Source organism: Sphaerodactylus townsendi, linkage group LG17, assembly GCF_021028975.2.
Source record: "Sphaerodactylus townsendi isolate TG3544 linkage group LG17, MPM_Stown_v2.3, whole genome shotgun sequence".
NCBI classification, from domain to species: domain Eukaryota; kingdom Metazoa; phylum Chordata; class Lepidosauria; order Squamata; family Sphaerodactylidae; genus Sphaerodactylus; species Sphaerodactylus townsendi.
This window is the reverse complement of record NC_059441.1, coordinates 6,044,181-6,059,343: the sequence shown is the minus strand read 5'-3', so window position 1 is coordinate 6,059,343 and position 15,163 is coordinate 6,044,181. Positions and strand designations below refer to the sequence as shown.

Below are 15,163 nucleotides of genomic sequence, written 5' to 3'. Positions count from 1 at the left end.
CCCACTCCCCCCCCCCACCAGGTCATCCATCAAGGAGGTACAGAAAGCAGTCATGGTTATTACCCAGAAGTAAGGTAACCCCCCCCCCCCCCGCATGCACACACGCGCCCCCGTGCCAGCATGTCCAAAGAAAGAGCGATGAGTCTAGGGACATGGAGCTCTGCCCTGGAACTTGCCTGCCCTGGAGTCACTAGACACAGAGTTCTTCCCCAAGGCCAGCAGCGCAGCTAGCAGCTGCGTCCTCCTGGCCTCACACAGCAGCTGCTGCAGGGAGGGGGGCCTCTCACGAGCCCCCAAGGGGGCTACAGCTGCAGGGGCTGCAGTCAGAAGAGGAGCTGGGGATAAAGTTCATCACAGGGGAAAAAATCAACACACCCCACAGCACCTCATACAGGCAGGCTTGTTTATTAGAGCTCCTCCATGTTCCGCAGGGCTGGCCCCACTGCTGCTAAGAAGCTCGGAGGCAACTGCCAGCGATGCTGAGCTGCCCGCTCTGAAGCCCCAGGGGCGGGGGTCTCGCACAACGCTGGCCGCCGTGTGCAGCCGTGTCCTTCCCTCCAGCTCATGGCCCTTCAGCCATGGCCCCTTTTCCTCCAGGGGCACCTGGCACGGCATCCTCCAGGGGCCCCGAGCAGCCTTAGCCCAGCCAGTTGGCAGGAGGGAGTGCCCCTGGCTGGTTCCAGCTGCCGTGGATCGGGTCTGCGGTCCAGACGCCGGGGGGCTTGGCTGTCTCCAGGAGGCCCGGGTGGGGTGCCCCCCGTCTGGCACAGACAGTGGGCGCTGAGCAGCGGAAGGAGCCTGTGGTGGAGGAGGACGGCAGCAGCTGGGCCCGTGCCCCGCCTGCTCGGCAGCAGCCCCACAGCCTCGGGGGCGAAGGCACGGCGAAGAGGCCGTAGGTGATGGGGTCCAGGCAGGCATTCAGCAGCCCAAAGAGGAAGAGGAGGTGGGCGAGTGAGTGGGGCACGGTGCCCTCCATGGCTGCCGGCCAGAACCAGTACCAGAGCCCCAGCAAGTAGTAGGGAGTCCAGCAGACCACAAAGGAGCCCACGATGGCCACGCTGAGGCGCAGCATGTGCAGTCGAGCATGCGGGATGGGGTTGCATGACCGCCGCAAAGGGGGCTCTACGGCAGACGCTGAAACGACAGAAGGATGGGAGGGGGGTTACCCAGGAAGTGGACAGGAGGCCTGGGTGCCGGGGGGGGGGCGAGTGAGACCCTCCAATCAGGGACTGGACAGCGAGGGCCCCCTCCCTGGGACGGCTGCAGCCACCAGGAGGCCGGAGGAGGACAAAGCCAACTCCAAGGCCTGCCCCCCTCCCCCGCTCCCTGGGGGCCATCCTTCCCCCTCCCACATCAAAAGCAGGACGGAGACACCCCTCCCCCTCCCCAGGTAGGACCTGCCATGCAGGTGTTGACCAGCCACACTGTTCCTAGGGTCTGCTGAGAGAGGCAGGAGTTGGGTGGGGGATCGACAGCCCCTCCCCATTGGTTGCTTTTGGCAGCGGGCGGGGGGAGGGCTCTTGGACTCTGACTGGGGAGGGCAAGCCTGTTTTCCATCCACTTTCTCTGCAGCCTTTTACAAAAGCCATCCGCACATCCTGTGGCTGTGAGTTCCATGGTCCTTCAGGCTCTGACACCCACCCGCTGCCTCTCCTTGGCCCCCTCCCCCCCGCACAGGGACTCACATTTGCCGGGGGGCCCCAGACGGTGGGAGACGGCCAGCAGGATCCGCGAGTAGCAGGAGACCATGACCAGCAGGGGCAGCAGGAAGAGGCAGCAGAAGGTCAGCATGTTGTAGGCGGCCTCCTGCCAGTGCCGGGCGAAGGAGCCCCGGGTGGTGCACTGCGTGAAGCTCTGCGGTGAGCGGACGGTGACCGTGTGGAAGAGGAAGAGCTGCAGGGGGAGACACAGGCGGGGGGAGGGAGGGAGGGAGGGAGGGGAAGAGCCACTTCCTCTGGGGCCCAAGTTGGGACCCGGCACCAGACCCCTCCCCAGCTCCAGCTGCTCCTGGAAGGGCCCCACCCAAGAGCTTCCACCTTGCCCCCCTCCAGTCACCAGGTTCCTGACCAGTGGACCCTTGGGGCTTTCGGGCCCCCTCCTCCAGAGCAGGGCAAGGGGGTCTGCTCCCCGCAAAGGGGCCCCGGTTACCTGTGGTACGGAGAGCCCCACGCTGAGGAGCCAGGCTGCCTGCAGCCAGACTTGATTCCTGCGACCAGCCTCTACAATGGCCAGCGGGCGCAAGATGGCAGCTTGGCGGTCCAGGCTGATGAGCGCAGTGATGAAGGCCGAGGCGTACATCGCCAGGAGCTTGAGGAACATGAGAAAGCGGCAGGCCACATCCCCCGCCCGCCACTGCACAGTGACATTCCAGGCTGCGTCCAGGGGCATCACCACCAGAGCCACCAGAAGGTCTGCCCCGGCCAGGTGGAGGAGTAAGACCCGGGCGTGGGAGCGCCTGGCCCCGCTCCTGCCCAGCCCAGCCCACAGGACGGCCACGTTGCAGGCGGTGGAGACCACGCACAGCACCAGGGTGATGACCACACGGGCCAGGGCGGCGGCTGAGAACGTGGGCAGGAGCAGCGCCTCCTCCTGGCTGCCGTTGGCTGGTGCCACCCCCTCCAGAGGGAAGGGGCTCCCCCAGGGCACAAGACCGCCTGCCACGCTGGCGTTAACTGCTGGGGCCATCACAGGAGAGCGAGGACCGCCCGCCTGCCTGCCGCCACCTCCTGAGGAGAAGGAAGGACACGGCTGGGCCGAGCTGGGCCGGGCTGCAGGTGACGGGGCTGCAAAACAGTCTGGTTGCTTGCAGCAGCTGGGACAGACTCCCTGGACAAGAGGCTCCCTGCAGGCGGAGGACCTCCTCCGGGCAGCCCCTTCTCCCTCCCTCCCTCCCTCCCTCCCTCCCAGCCCCACCCACTCCTTGGGCTGCCCACCTGTCTCAGGAGCGAGCTGTGCCACGTCTCTGTGCCGGTGGCTGCGCTGGCTGTGGCACAGCCCCTCCTCTCCCCTGTGGCTCCGCTGCAAGGGGCGTGGGAGGGAGCGCTGCAGCTGCTCGACAGAGCGATGCCCTTGGCAAAGATGCACCTGGACTAGCCACGCTGCCTCCCCCTCACGCACAAACCCCAGGGCTGCGAGGGCCCGCCTGCCCCTTCGGGCTGCTCAGAGCTGGGTTCGAGGCCAGCAGCACCTTCGAGACCCGCCAGAGTTTGTGGGGAGCAGCGTTCGAGAGCCGGCCTGTCTGGGAAAGCGGGGGGGGGGGGGGGCTTGGGCTCTGGGAAGCCCCTCTCTGGAAGCTTTGTGGCAGATTTCCGGGGGGAGGGGGGCTCGACTAGAATCTGGCTGAACTGCCAAGTGTTGTCGTTTTCCACCTTTGTGATCGTCGACTGCAGCCCCGCTGGGTCACACACCAGGTGTGGCTTGAAACGGCCTCTTATAAACCATCTCAGTGCCTCTCGGCCCCTCTCTGGAGTGCACCTGGGCACGGGGGGGGGGGGGGGGGGGCGGATGCCCAGGTGGTGCAGAGGCTACTGGCACTCGCCGGCTCTTTGCCTCTTGCTTTCAAGAAGTCATTTCTGAGTCTGAGAGGGACCCTCTTGGGGAGGGGAGGGGAGGGGAGGGGAGGGGGGGCCATTCGGAAGTGTTCTGGGCTTTGTGGATCCACTGCGGGTTTGCAGGGACAGTCTTTTGCTGCTGCAACTTTTTCTTGATTTGCTTACTTCACGTCTACTTGCCCCCTCTCCCCCCAAAGCAGCTCACAGAGGTCCTCTCCCTGACTCTATCCTCACTACCACCCTGTGAGGTTGGCCAGACTGAGAGTGTGTGTGCCTGGCACAAACCAGGGCATCTGGCCAGCTTCCATGGCAGAGGGGGGATTCCCCCAGCTCCAAGGCCAGTGATGCCAAACCTTTTCGAGACCGAGTGCCCAGATTGCAACCCAAAACCCACATTTATCGCCAAGTGCCAACATGGCCATTTAACCTGAATACTGAGGTTTTAGCATGCATTACTCAGGAGGTCGTCGGTGGCTTTGCTTTGCTTGGTGGTAGTCGGTGGCTTTGCTTTGAAGCAACCGTGCAACTCTTCCAATGGGTGAATCACGACCCTAGGAGGGTTTACACAGAAGCAAGCCCCATTGCCAGCAACCGGGCTTACTCCCAGGTAAAGGATCATGCTTTAGTTCTTTGCATGAAAATCAGTGGGGTTTAACAGTGCTTAACAGGGTTACCTACACTGCTTCCCCAAAACTTGATCTTAGGTTTAATGCTAATAATCGAGCCCAGCGGCCCAGGCCAGCCTAGATGTGGGGGGCACTCTGTTTGCGCGTGCCCACAGAAAGGGCTCTGAGTGCCACCTCTGGCACCTGTGCCATAGGTTCGCCACCACTAGCCTAGGCTCACCCTTTACTCCCGCCCCCGCCCCTTCCTCTTATTCAAGGCAGGAGAACAGGGAGGGGCGGGGCAGGGGGCAGGAGAATGGTGGGCACTGCCCTCCCACCAGCTCTGTTCTGGGACAGGCCAGGGGCCCACAACCACTTGGGCCCGATTCTGCAGATACTCTTTAAAGTCTGCCCACAAACCCGAGAACCACAAGGAAGGCGCGGGGAGGGGAGGGGAGGGGAGGGGGGATCTGAAATACACTCGGTGCTTTCCTGCCAAACCGAAACAGCTTTAATAACAAAATGTGTAGATAAACATACAGAAACCATCCTCTTTGCCATATGCATGACATTGACACACACACATACAGGGAGACCCCCGGGGGTCTCCTACAAACAAACCAGCAAATGTACCCATGAGTCCAGCGAGAGCTGCGCATGCCCGGACCCTGGGCAGCAGCTCCTCCGGATTTGGGATGCCTGAGAAGAGGCAGGGGGAAATACAAGTGGGGGGGGGGGAGGGGAACCCCAAAATAAATAGCAAAAGTTTATTCCGTGGAGATGAACAGTCTCCCAGAGAAGGTCCCCTCAGGACTGGCAGCAGCAGCAGCAGCAGCCTATTTGGCTATCAAGTGAAACACCCACGGAAGCAGTCAAGAGACGGAGCTCTGGCGTCGCTTCTCATACTCGGAGGGCCCGACCCCCGCCGCCAACACGACCACGGTCCAGCGCAGGGACCAGTTCAGTTCGAGTCCGTCGCGATGGGGGCGTCCTTCCGGCGGGTCTCCTTGGCCGAGAGGGAGCGGGAGGTCCCGAGGAGGCCCCCTTCGGCCCCCAGCGCGGGGTGGGCGGGGCTTTGCCGACTACCGTTTCAAAGGCGACGGCAGCCGCTCCAGTGCTCCCCGGCGCATCTCCTGGCGCGGAGCTCTCCGGAAGGCCTCGCAACAGCCCTGTGAGGTAGGCTAGGCGGAGAAGGCGCGGCTGGACGGAGGCGCGGGGGCCGGAATGCAGCGAGGCGGCGGCGGCCGAGACGAGGCGTGGGTCAGTGCGGGTGAGGCGCCTGCGGGGCCCGGGAGGGTCTCCTTGGGGCGGGGGCGTCCGGGCGGGGCTCAGTCAGTCGTGCGCCTCCCCCGGCGAGAGGAGGCCCTCCAGCCAGGCCAGCAGCTCGGCGGGCAGGCCCTGCGGACGGAGACAAGAGGCGGCGACAGGTGAGGGGGGACCCGGCCGGCGGGGGGGGGGGCGGGGGGCGCAGACAGAGCGAGAGACGCAGAGAGACCTACCTGGGCGGCGAGGGCGGGCGGCGGTGGCGGCGGCGACGGAGCGGGCTGGGCGGCGGCGGGGGGCGTCGTCGTCGTCGGGGGCCAGTGGTGGGGGGCGGCGGGCGGCGGGGGCGGCGGGGGCGGCCCGAGGAGGCGGTGGAGGTGGGCGATGTAGCGGCTGGCGAGGCGGAGGGTCTGCAGCTTGGTGAGGGGCCGTCCGGCGGGGGCGAGGGCGGGCGGCAGGAAGGCGCGCAGCGTGTGCAGGGCTCCGGCCAGGCGCCTCATGCGCAGCTTCTCGCGCTGGCTGGCGCTCTGCCGCGGCCCCCCCGCCAGCCGCCCCCGGCGACCCCTCGCCGCCCCCCGCAGCGGCCCGGAGGCGGGCGAGAGGCTGCCGCTGCTGCCGGAGTCCGGCGAGGCGGCGGGCGAGGCGGCGGCGGCGGCTTCGGCGGGGTGGGTGCTGAGCTCCAGCGGGGCCGCCCAGCGCCACTCGTGCGGGGCCGGCGGCCAGAAGGGGGGCTCCTCGGGGGCGTAGCTGCTGCTGCTGCTGCTGGCCATGGCGCCGCCGGACTGGCTCTGGGCCGCCGCCGCCGCCGCCCTTTATGCCGGCCCAGGTGTGACTTTGGCACCTCTGCCGGGAGGGCTGGACGGAGCGGGGGGGCGCCCCCTCCCAGATGGCTGCTCCTGGGGACGGCCCCGCTCCCACTTTCTCAGGCGGCCGAAGTGCGCCCAGCTGACAGGGCAAGGAGTGCTGGAGCTGCCCAGCGGGGGTCTGTGCCCACTGGAGGCGGCCGGAGTCAGGGAGGGGAGGGGGGCTGTCAGGCTGCTGAGTCGGGGGTCAGGTTCCACCACACCCCTGGCTCGGGGGTGCCCATAGTGGCCGGCACTGCCCTGTTCCAAGTTGGCACTCTTCCTTCAGGCAAAGTCAGGGCACCTCTGATTCCTCCTTCCAGAAGGGCCTTGTTCTGGGCCGGAGGTGGAGGTGTGTCTTGGTGCGTATTTGGAGCCCCCGCGGGGGCCCTGGATTTTCCGGCCACAAGACCTGGGTCTTCACTTGTCTACAGCGGGGAAGTTTTGTAATGCGGCATTCAGGAGTGAGTTTTGTATCACTCAGAGAAGGAATGAATCCCAGGCGTCAGGGCCCTGTCATATCTCCACAGATGCCGAACCCGTTCGCACCTGACCTCAGAGCTCCACAGAGCTGGAAGGGGGAATGTCGGCCAGGTTAGCACAGGGCCAAGATGGAGCTCGGCCAGGACTGCGTCTCACAGAGAGAAGAGGCTCCCAACCCCAAATGCCCCCATGGGGAGCTGCCCTTTTCCCCAGGGGTTGGATCCTGTCAAGGAAGCCGCCCAGTGGAGCAGGGAGGGATCTTGGGCCTGTCCCTGCTTGCTGGCTGGCTGGGGTCCCGATCCTAGTCAGTTTTGCACACACTGGAGGATTCCATTCCCAGCAGGGACGCAGCCAAGTCCTTGCCGCAGCAGCCGCAGCCCCGAGGTCCTTGCAGTGGGTGCAGCCAGCCAGGGGCCCTGATGTGGGCGTGAGTGTCCAGGGTGCTCAGGGTGAGAATTGTTGGCCCCAGCGCAGAGGGTCTGCTGCCACCTGAGTTGTGGCCCAGTCACTCCGGCTTCTTCCCTGACCGTTGCCCCTCACTGGCTGGATCCAGGGAAACTGCTGCCTGCCCTCTGGCAGAGAGGGTCACAGACAAGGAGGGTCCAGAGCTTTGGGGGGGGGGCTCTGGCAGCGGATCTCTCCCCTCTGGGGAGCAGAGCTGGGGGCTCACTTTGCCCTGCCGCTGCCATCAGGAGGGGGCTCTGGGGGACCGGCTGGGGGAAGCCCTGACTGAGGAAGGTGTGGCGATCTCTAGTGGGCACCCTTACCCCACTGTGGAGCCCTGGCAGGGAAGGACTGCAGAACAGCGTCACTCTAAAGCAGTGATGGCGAACCTTTTTGAGACCGAGTGCCCAAACTGCAACCCAAAACCCACATTTATCACAAAGTGCCAACACGGCAATTGAACCTGAATACTGAGGTTTTAGTTTAGAAAAAACAACTCATACATTAACATCTTTTGTCTTAAAAGGCACGGCGGGGATTGGATCGCGGCATCAGGGAGGAGGGATGTGGGTGGCAATCCCCCCCCCCCCAAATGGCAGCCGCCCGGGACATTTGTTCCGATGTCTCCATGACAGCTTCACCTTTGGCTGGAGTGATGGTGCGCGTGCCCACAGAGAGGGCTCTGAGTGCCGCCTCTGGCACCCGTGCCATAGGTTCGCCACCACTGCTCTAAAGGAAGGACGGAATGCCTTAAAGATGCTCCAGCGGGCGAGTTGGTTCCGCCAGCACCCACACTGCGAGGCTGTAGAGTCCCCCCTTCTCTTTCCGTGCAGGAAGAAATGCTGCTGCGGGTGGTGCCAGCCCAGCAGGAAGCAGAGCGCGCTTTTCATTCGTGGGCAGACCTGTGTGGACCTCACCAGCTCATTGCCCCGCCCGTTGAGATTCCAGCCCCGGCCCAAGAGTCCGGCTTTCCCAGCAAGGGCTGCTCTGGGTCCAGGCCGCCAGAAGGCACCTGAGCCTTCCCCAGGCTTGGAGCAGCCCAACTCTGACCTTCGGGGGGGGGGGGCATTGCAAAGAGTTTTCCACAGTGAACAACCCCCCCCCCTCCCTCATTTCCCAGCACACTCCGCTGCTCACGTGCCTGTTCTCTTTGGCACTAAGGCTTGGGAGAGGGGGTGTGAAACATCTGGGGAGGAGGGAGGGAGGGGGCCACAGCCGCTTTCCCAGGCCCAGCATGGAGGGCGCTTGACACCCTTGGTGCAAAGGTTGCCAGGGAAACCCAGCCCTGCAGGTTTGGGAGATGGAGCCCCTGGGAACACACCCAGAGGGAACGGAGTGGGGAGCAAGCTTCCACAAGAGAGGCCTCTGTGTCCTGTGTTGACGCACAAGGGCGAGCCAGGGGAGTGCGTGGCCCACGCAAGAAGAGCTGCACAGGGGTTGGCAACAGAAGAATCCAGCTGCTGCTGACTGAGGGGCGGGGCGGGGGGTGTCCAATGGCTTGTAGCCATTAGCGTGGGGTACAAGCGGGGTGCAAGTTCAGGGCCTGCCTCGGCAGAGGGATCTGCACAGGCGGCCAGATCTGTGGGGTGCTGCCTGCCCACCCCACCACTCCCCCTGCCGCCGCCACTGGCCCTAATGAAGTGGCCACCTTTGTGTTGGGACTTGGAAGTGGAGCCTGAGGAGGGTGGGGTTTGGGGAGGGGAGGGGCCTCGGGGAGGTGGTGCCACAGGGTCCCTTTTCCTCTGTTGCCTGCAGATCAGTCATAACTCCAGGGGATCTCTAGCCCCCAACTGGAGGTTGGCAACCGAGCCCCCCTGCCTCCCCCCCCCCCGCAATGGCCTTTCTCTTCTCCGCTGCTCACACCTTCCCCTTCTCATTAGCCCCAGGCAGAGTCACGGGGTCTCCCCAGGGGGCCTTTGCACTTCCCCAGCTCGTGTTTGGACAAGTGCTGCTGCCTGCCTGCCTTGGGCAAGAGGTGTGTGTGTGGGGGGGGGGGGAAGCTGCAGGCCTTGGGAAAAGCAGCAGCCACCACACTTTGAGGGCCGCTGGCTGAGGGGCACCAGGGATCCCCGGTCCTCTGCGTCAGGAGCTGGATCTGCTCCCTTCCTCATGCCGGCTGCACTTGAAAGAAGGGAACACTGCAGAGACTGGGCCCAGCAGCAGCAGCAGCCTGGGGGAGGGGGAGCACCAGGCCCACCTCCCCTTTGCAGCTACCTGAGGCCCAGGTGTGGCCCCGCAAGAGTCCTGTGGGCAGGACCAGCACTGGCTGGGGGCAGCCTTGTGACTCAGCACCAGCTTGGAGATTGTTCGGGCGGGTGGGGGACCCAGACCCAGGCCACTGGCAGCCTCTCTTTCCCCTTCCCTCTGGGCTGGGCCTTTTGTCTCTTGGGCCATTCCAGCGGGCTGTCAGGGATGCAGCACCTGCCGGGCTGAGCAGAGCATTGGGACTGCAGCAGAGGAGAGGTGGTGGGTTCGAGAGCTCGGAAGACGGCCTCGGGACTCTGGCTCCAGGGTGAGGGCGTTGGCCATTCTCCACACAGACTGTTTCTCTAAGAGAAACACCACCACCCCCATGAAAAAAGCTGGTGAGTGTAAAAAAATACGTCTCAGCCTCACCTACTCTCTCCCACTCCCTTCCCCTCCACACACGCACACTCTCTGCCACTGTCACAAGAGAAGAGGGAGAGTTGTTTTAAAATAGAGTCTTGCCTGAAACAAAGTTTTAAAAGCCTTCAGGAGGGCAGAAGCAGTGGGGCAGGTGGGGCGGGGCCTGCTCATGCTGTTCCTTGCAAAAGCCCTCTCTTTTGTTACTTTATATTGAAAGATCGATCTGTCGATGCTTGCACTTTAGAGAAGTAGGAAGGAGCCAGCAGTGGGGGGGGGGGAGAGAAGGTGTGCAAAGCGCTGCAATGGCGTGTGAAGGCTGACCCTGGCCGGAGGGAAGAGGTCCGGGGAAAAGTTGTGCCCACTGACAAATCTGTCCCGCTCCGGTAGCAAAGCAAGATTTAAATCGTGCTGTAAGGGGTTTCACTTGCTGCGAAGAGAAGTGGAAAGTGAACGCGGGGCTCTGGAAAATGCATCCCTACTGGAAATCTTGCTGCAGCAAACCCTGGCCCCCACTACGCAGCAAAGACTTTGTGTGCAAATAATTCAGCCGTGGAATCGGCTGCCTGGGGAGGTGGCGAGCTCCCCCTCGCTGGCCGTCTTTAAGCAGCGGCTGGACAATCACGGGTCTGGGATGCTCTAGACCAGGGGTCTGCAACCTGTGGCTCTCCAGATGTTCATGGACTACAATTCCCATCAGCCCCTGTCAGCATGGCCAATTGGCCAGGCTGGCAGGGGCTGATGGGATTTGTAGTCCATGAACATCTGGAGAGCCGCAGGTTGCAGACCCTGATCCTGCATTGAGCAGGGGGTTGGACTGTATGGCCCCTTCCAACTATGAAACCAGACAGAACATCTATAGAAACCTTTATCTTTTATTGAAAAAAGAAATTATTGAGCCAGACAAAAATACGAGCACAAAAAATAACCCTACAATTACTGTGAAGTTAAATGCTAAAATGGTCAAAGTTCCAAGCAGTTGACTGATCATAGTATAGCAAGTCATAGTTTTAAAATCAAATCATAAGAACATAAGAACTAGCCTGCTGGATCAGACCAGAGTCCATCTAGTCCAGCACTCGGCTACTCGCAGTGGCCCACCAGGTGCCTTTGGGAGCTCACAGGCAGGAGGTGAAAGCAGTGGCCTTCTGCTGCTGCTGCTCCTGAGCACCTGGTCTTCTAAGGCACTTGCAATCTGAGATCAAAGAGGATCAAGATTGGTAGCCATAGACTGACTTCTCCTCCATAAATCTGTCCAAGCCCTTTTTAAAGCTATCCAGGTGAGTGGCCATCACCACCTCCTGTGGCAGCATATTCCAAACACCAATCACACGTTGCATGAAGAAGTGTTTCCTTTTATTAGTCCTAATCCTTCCCCCCAGCATTTTCAATGGATGCCCCCTGGTTCTAGTATTGTGAGAAAGAGAGAAAATTTTCTCTCTGTCAACATTTTCCACCCCATGCATAATTTTATAGACTTCAATCCTATCCCCCCTCAGACGCCTCCTCTCCAGACTAAAGAGTCCCAAACGCTGCAACCTCTCCTCATAAGGAAGGTTTTGGTTCGTTGCCTGACTGCTTTTAGGGATTATCAAAAGGCCCACATTAATTCACCTGGCGCCTCCTGAGGCTTCCATCCGGGGGAATCCGATTTGCTTGTCACAGGAGTGCACATTTCTGGAAAAATACCAATCTTATCTTTCTCTAAGTGAGTTCTGTCATAATTATGTGGTCATATCTGGATAACTGATTGGCTCATAACTAAATACGTGATAATTGACACAACTGTAAACAAGCCAGTCAGTATGTGCAGATGAATTACATGTGATACAGCTTGTTAAGAGGTCAATCTCAACTCGTAACCTCGATTAAAAAGCAATTTTTCTCCGTCTGTGTTTCAATTACTGCCTAAGATAAAAGTCGCCCTCAGCAAAGCAGGTTCATTATCAGTTGAGAAGTGCCTGAACTCTCGGTTCTCCTGCAAACTCAGCAAAAACAGAGAAGTGATATCATCACTACGGCTACAGTGTGATCAGCCCGGCTGAATCATTTGAGCTTTCGGCTTGATTTGCGTCACAGGCAATAAAACGCTTGTGAGGTTCAAAGGATTGTATTGAAGGCAGGGCAGGAACAGGAGAAAGACAGAGGGCGCCAGAACAGTTAATAATATGGATAGCACGACACACACACACACACCCCCCATGGGGACAACAGAGTTAGTCGTGTCCAGCCTGGAGGCTCTTCCCAGCCGCAAACGTCAAGGACAGCACCAGGAGATAATCAGGCACCTGCAAAAGCGAAAGCGCTCCCAGAGAATTCCCCCCTCCCAAATATGACAATTTGTCACCGATTTGCCTTTTCGGCGGTCGGTGGCATCCGTAACACTGCCTTCCAACTCCACATTTCAAAGGAATCTGCCTTCTCCCTCTCAGATTTCCTCATTCTCCAACTTCCACACTGACACGCAGGCTTGGGGTCTGAGTTGCCTTGTGCTAGGTCAGTGAGGAGTCTGCCCCACCGCAGCAGCCACCCAGGAGCACGAGGCAGGCCGGCCTTCACCCCCGGTCTTCACGCACCTCACATCCCTCTCGACCCTCAGCCTCAGCAACGGGTCCACAAGTCCTCCACAACTGAAAGAGTTCTGCAAAAGCTGTGGCAGCCCCAGCAGGCCAGCTCTTCCCAAGACGGGTGGGCCTCTACTCATCCCAGTGGAGCAGCAGTGGCGTAGGAGGTTAAGAACAGGTGCACTCTAATCTGGAGGAACTGGGTTTGATTCCCATCTCTGCCGCCTGAGCTGTGGAGGCTTATCTGGGGAATTCAGATTAGCCTGGGCACTCCCACGCACGCCATCTGGGTGACCTTGGGCTAGTCATCGTTCTTTGGAGCTCTCTCAGCCCCACCTACCTCACAGGGTGTTTGTTGTGAGGGGGGAAGGGCAAGGAGATTGTCAGCCCCTTTGAGTCTCCTACAGGAGAGAGAGGGGGGATATAAATCCAAACTCCTCCTCCTCCTCCTCCTCCTCCTCCTCCTCCTTCTTCTTCTTCTTCTTCTTCCCTGGCCTCTCCCCTCCCTTGTCTTCCTGATAAGATGCGCCGTGGAGTGGAGATTCTCCCCTGCCTCAAAGCAGAGAGTCTGAACCTTGCCCAGGGGCTCCAGAGCCCTAGCAAGGAGGCAAAGGGCACAACTGGTTGCTGTTAGGGTGGAGGCAAGCCAGGGTGCAGGTTGGGAGGACGTCTGCTGGGAAAATACTCCCTGCTTCCTATTACTATAGGAAAACTTCAAGTGTGGCAGTTGAAAATTATTGAATGAATTCCTTGAAGAAGACTTACATTGAAAACGCTATTATGCGAAGGTGTTTGGATTCCTTGACAGGACATGGACGGAGGCTCCCCTTTGCAGCGGAGGGCCTTTTTACGGGAACTCCGTTCTGTGCCCGTTTACTACAAATCTGTGTACTTGTGGAGACTGTCCATGTATGAACTTTTCGCTGTGCTAATTCATTCATGAACTCCAGAAAATTTCATAAAAAGCTGTATAATGAAATAGTATGAAATGTGTATATTTTAAAAGTTTGTGATTTATGAATGACTGTACATTAGGATGTGAACTACACGAATGTGTTTTTGATTTTGTGAATGAAATTATATATATATCACTGTTTATATTATTATTGTCCATTGAGATATTATATTTTGTGGTTTATTTTGCCAGCCTGTGTACTACGTGTTCTCTTTCGTATCAGAATAGGATGGGGAGCAAGAGTTCGAGCGGGCCCAGCTGACGGCTGCCCTGAGTGGGCCAGTCCGTCATTCAGCGTGGCTGGGCCGTGCCCTTTGCCCCGTGGGCTCGCCTCTGGCACTTCCCGATCTTGTCCCCTCTTTGGAGCCCACGGCGCTCCCACTATTCCTCTGTTCTTCGGCTCTCTGCATGGGGATGGAGGAGAAACTCTTTCTGAGGGAGGGAGTTTGCTGGTGGGAGCCCCACGGAAAAGGCATTTTTGCACGACAGGAATCAAACTGTTGTGGGGTCAGATCCGGCCTCTTCTTTGTCTCCTGGTGCTGTGGGTCTCGGTTTGCTGCACCTGCCTGGCTTTCTCTGCTTGGGGCTGCCCCCCCCCCACTCCATGTGCAGGTGTGATCCATCCAGCACGGCTCTTCTAAGGTTGCCTGGGATTCTGATCCACCCAATTCTTCCTGAACGGCTCTCTTTGCAGTAAGGGCCCCCTGTGTTGCGTGGGCCCCTCTGGGTCTGTGGGGCAGGCTCTGGCCTCTGGATCTCTTGGGAAGAGCCAAGAAGGTTGCTGGAGCCCCCATCTCTTCAGCCCCCCATGGCCACAAATAGGGCGAGCTCAGCTGGCCCCGTGGGTGGCTTCCCCAAGATCTGCACTGGGCCGGCTTCTGATTGGGAGCATCTCTGCAGGTGGGTCAAGGTCCGCCTGGTCTCAGTGTGGGGCAACCCATGGACCTGGAAAGAGAATTAGCAGCTCCCACCGTTGTGTGAATTGCTTCTCGCACACTTCCCAAGGGGGTGGGGGAGACGGGAGCTGTGAAAATTCACGCTCTGGTTAATGGACTTTCTTTTCCCACTGCCTGGAGCACCATCCCCTCTGACCCCTCCCCCGGCCTGCAGGGGCCACTTCGCACTTCCAGGAGAAGCAGGGCGGAGACTGCCCTCTCGCTCGCTCTCTCCCACCCTCCGAGGTGCCCAGAGCCTTCCGCCCTGCCCACCTCCTTGGCCAGTCTGCTCCTGGCACTGGAACTCCGTCTCCCTGGCCCTCTCTTGGCCTCCTGCAGCAGGACCCTTGGCTCTGAGTCTTGGGCCTGGCGCCAGGATGCAAATGGGCAGCGGTTGATGGGAGCTCTGCTGGAGGCTTGAGGGCAAAGCCTGCCCCACTTGGCTCTGCTTCCTCTGGCCCTCTGTCGGGACTGGGGGGTTGGAAAAGATTCCGGCCGTGATTTCCCCCACCAGCGCTGTCTCCCTGACCTCGGCAGCCTGCCTCTGCTCTCTCCCACTTCTCATTGAACAAACCCCCCAGAAGACCAGTCAGCCCCCACCTGCGGCAACTGGAGGGAGTCTTCCTCCGCCCCGCCCCACCTCCCACCCCACCCCCCCGGACACCCAACCCTCAGCTCAGGCGGCAGAGTCTTCCTGGGGAGGGGGTCCTTCCTGGGGTGGCCTGGAGAGTTGCCTGCAATTCTGTTCTGCACGGAGGGGTGCCAGAAGAACCGAAGCCCAGGCACTTCCGCAGTCCTGCCTTGGATTTGCACGGAAGAAGAGGAAGAGTTTGTATTTATACCCACCTTACTCTCCTGCAGGAGACTCAAAGGGGCTGACAATCTGCTTGCCCGCTCACAACAAACACCCTGTGAGG

General features: G+C 60.4%; 2 protein-coding genes across 2 annotated transcripts; both read right to left on the bottom strand.

Annotated features, from left to right (window-relative positions):
• Positions 1 to 573: 573 nt before the first annotated feature.
• On the bottom strand, positions 574 to 2,685 carry LOC125424623 (gonadotropin-releasing hormone II receptor-like). The gene is made up of 3 exons (XM_048482017.1): positions 2,149 to 2,685; positions 1,686 to 1,893; positions 574 to 1,134 (listed from the first exon to the last, which is right to left on the bottom strand). Exons 1-3 carry the CDS (start codon positions 2,683 to 2,685, stop codon positions 638 to 640), a joined length of 1,242 nt encoding a protein of 413 aa, XP_048337974.1. The 3' UTR covers positions 574 to 637.
• A 1,982-nt stretch (positions 2,686 to 4,667) lies between these two features.
• Positions 4,668 to 6,189, bottom strand: LOC125424688 (mesoderm posterior protein 1-like). The gene is made up of 2 exons (XM_048482104.1): positions 5,656 to 6,189; positions 4,668 to 5,554 (listed from the first exon to the last, which is right to left on the bottom strand). The coding sequence occupies exons 1-2, from the start codon at positions 6,187 to 6,189 to the stop codon at positions 5,489 to 5,491; spliced, it is 600 nt and encodes a 199-aa protein (XP_048338061.1). The 3' UTR covers positions 4,668 to 5,488.
• Positions 6,190 to 15,163: the final 8,974 nt, after the last annotated feature.

Excerpts from the sequence above, each read along its gene's own strand:
- LOC125424688 (XM_048482104.1), bottom strand. The coding sequence starts at position 6,189 with ATGGCCAGCAGCAGCAGCAGCAGCTACGCCCCCGAGGAGCCCCCCTTC. Across the intron at positions 5,555-5,655 it reads CGCCCGCCCTCGCCGCCCAG|GGCCTGCCCGCCGAGCTGCT; the intron begins GTAGGTCTCTCT and ends CTCCGTCCGCAG.
- LOC125424623 (XM_048482017.1), bottom strand. The coding sequence starts at position 2,685 with ATGGCCCCAGCAGTTAACGCCAGCGTGGCAGGCGGTCTTGTGCCCTGG. Across the intron at positions 1,894-2,148 it reads TGGGGCTCTCCGTACCACAG|CTCTTCCTCTTCCACACGGT; the intron begins GTAACCGGGGCC and ends CTCCCCCTGCAG. Across the intron at positions 1,135-1,685 it reads TCTGGGGCCCCCCGGCAAAT|CGTCTGCCGTAGAGCCCCCT; the intron begins GTGAGTCCCTGT and ends CTGTCGTTTCAG.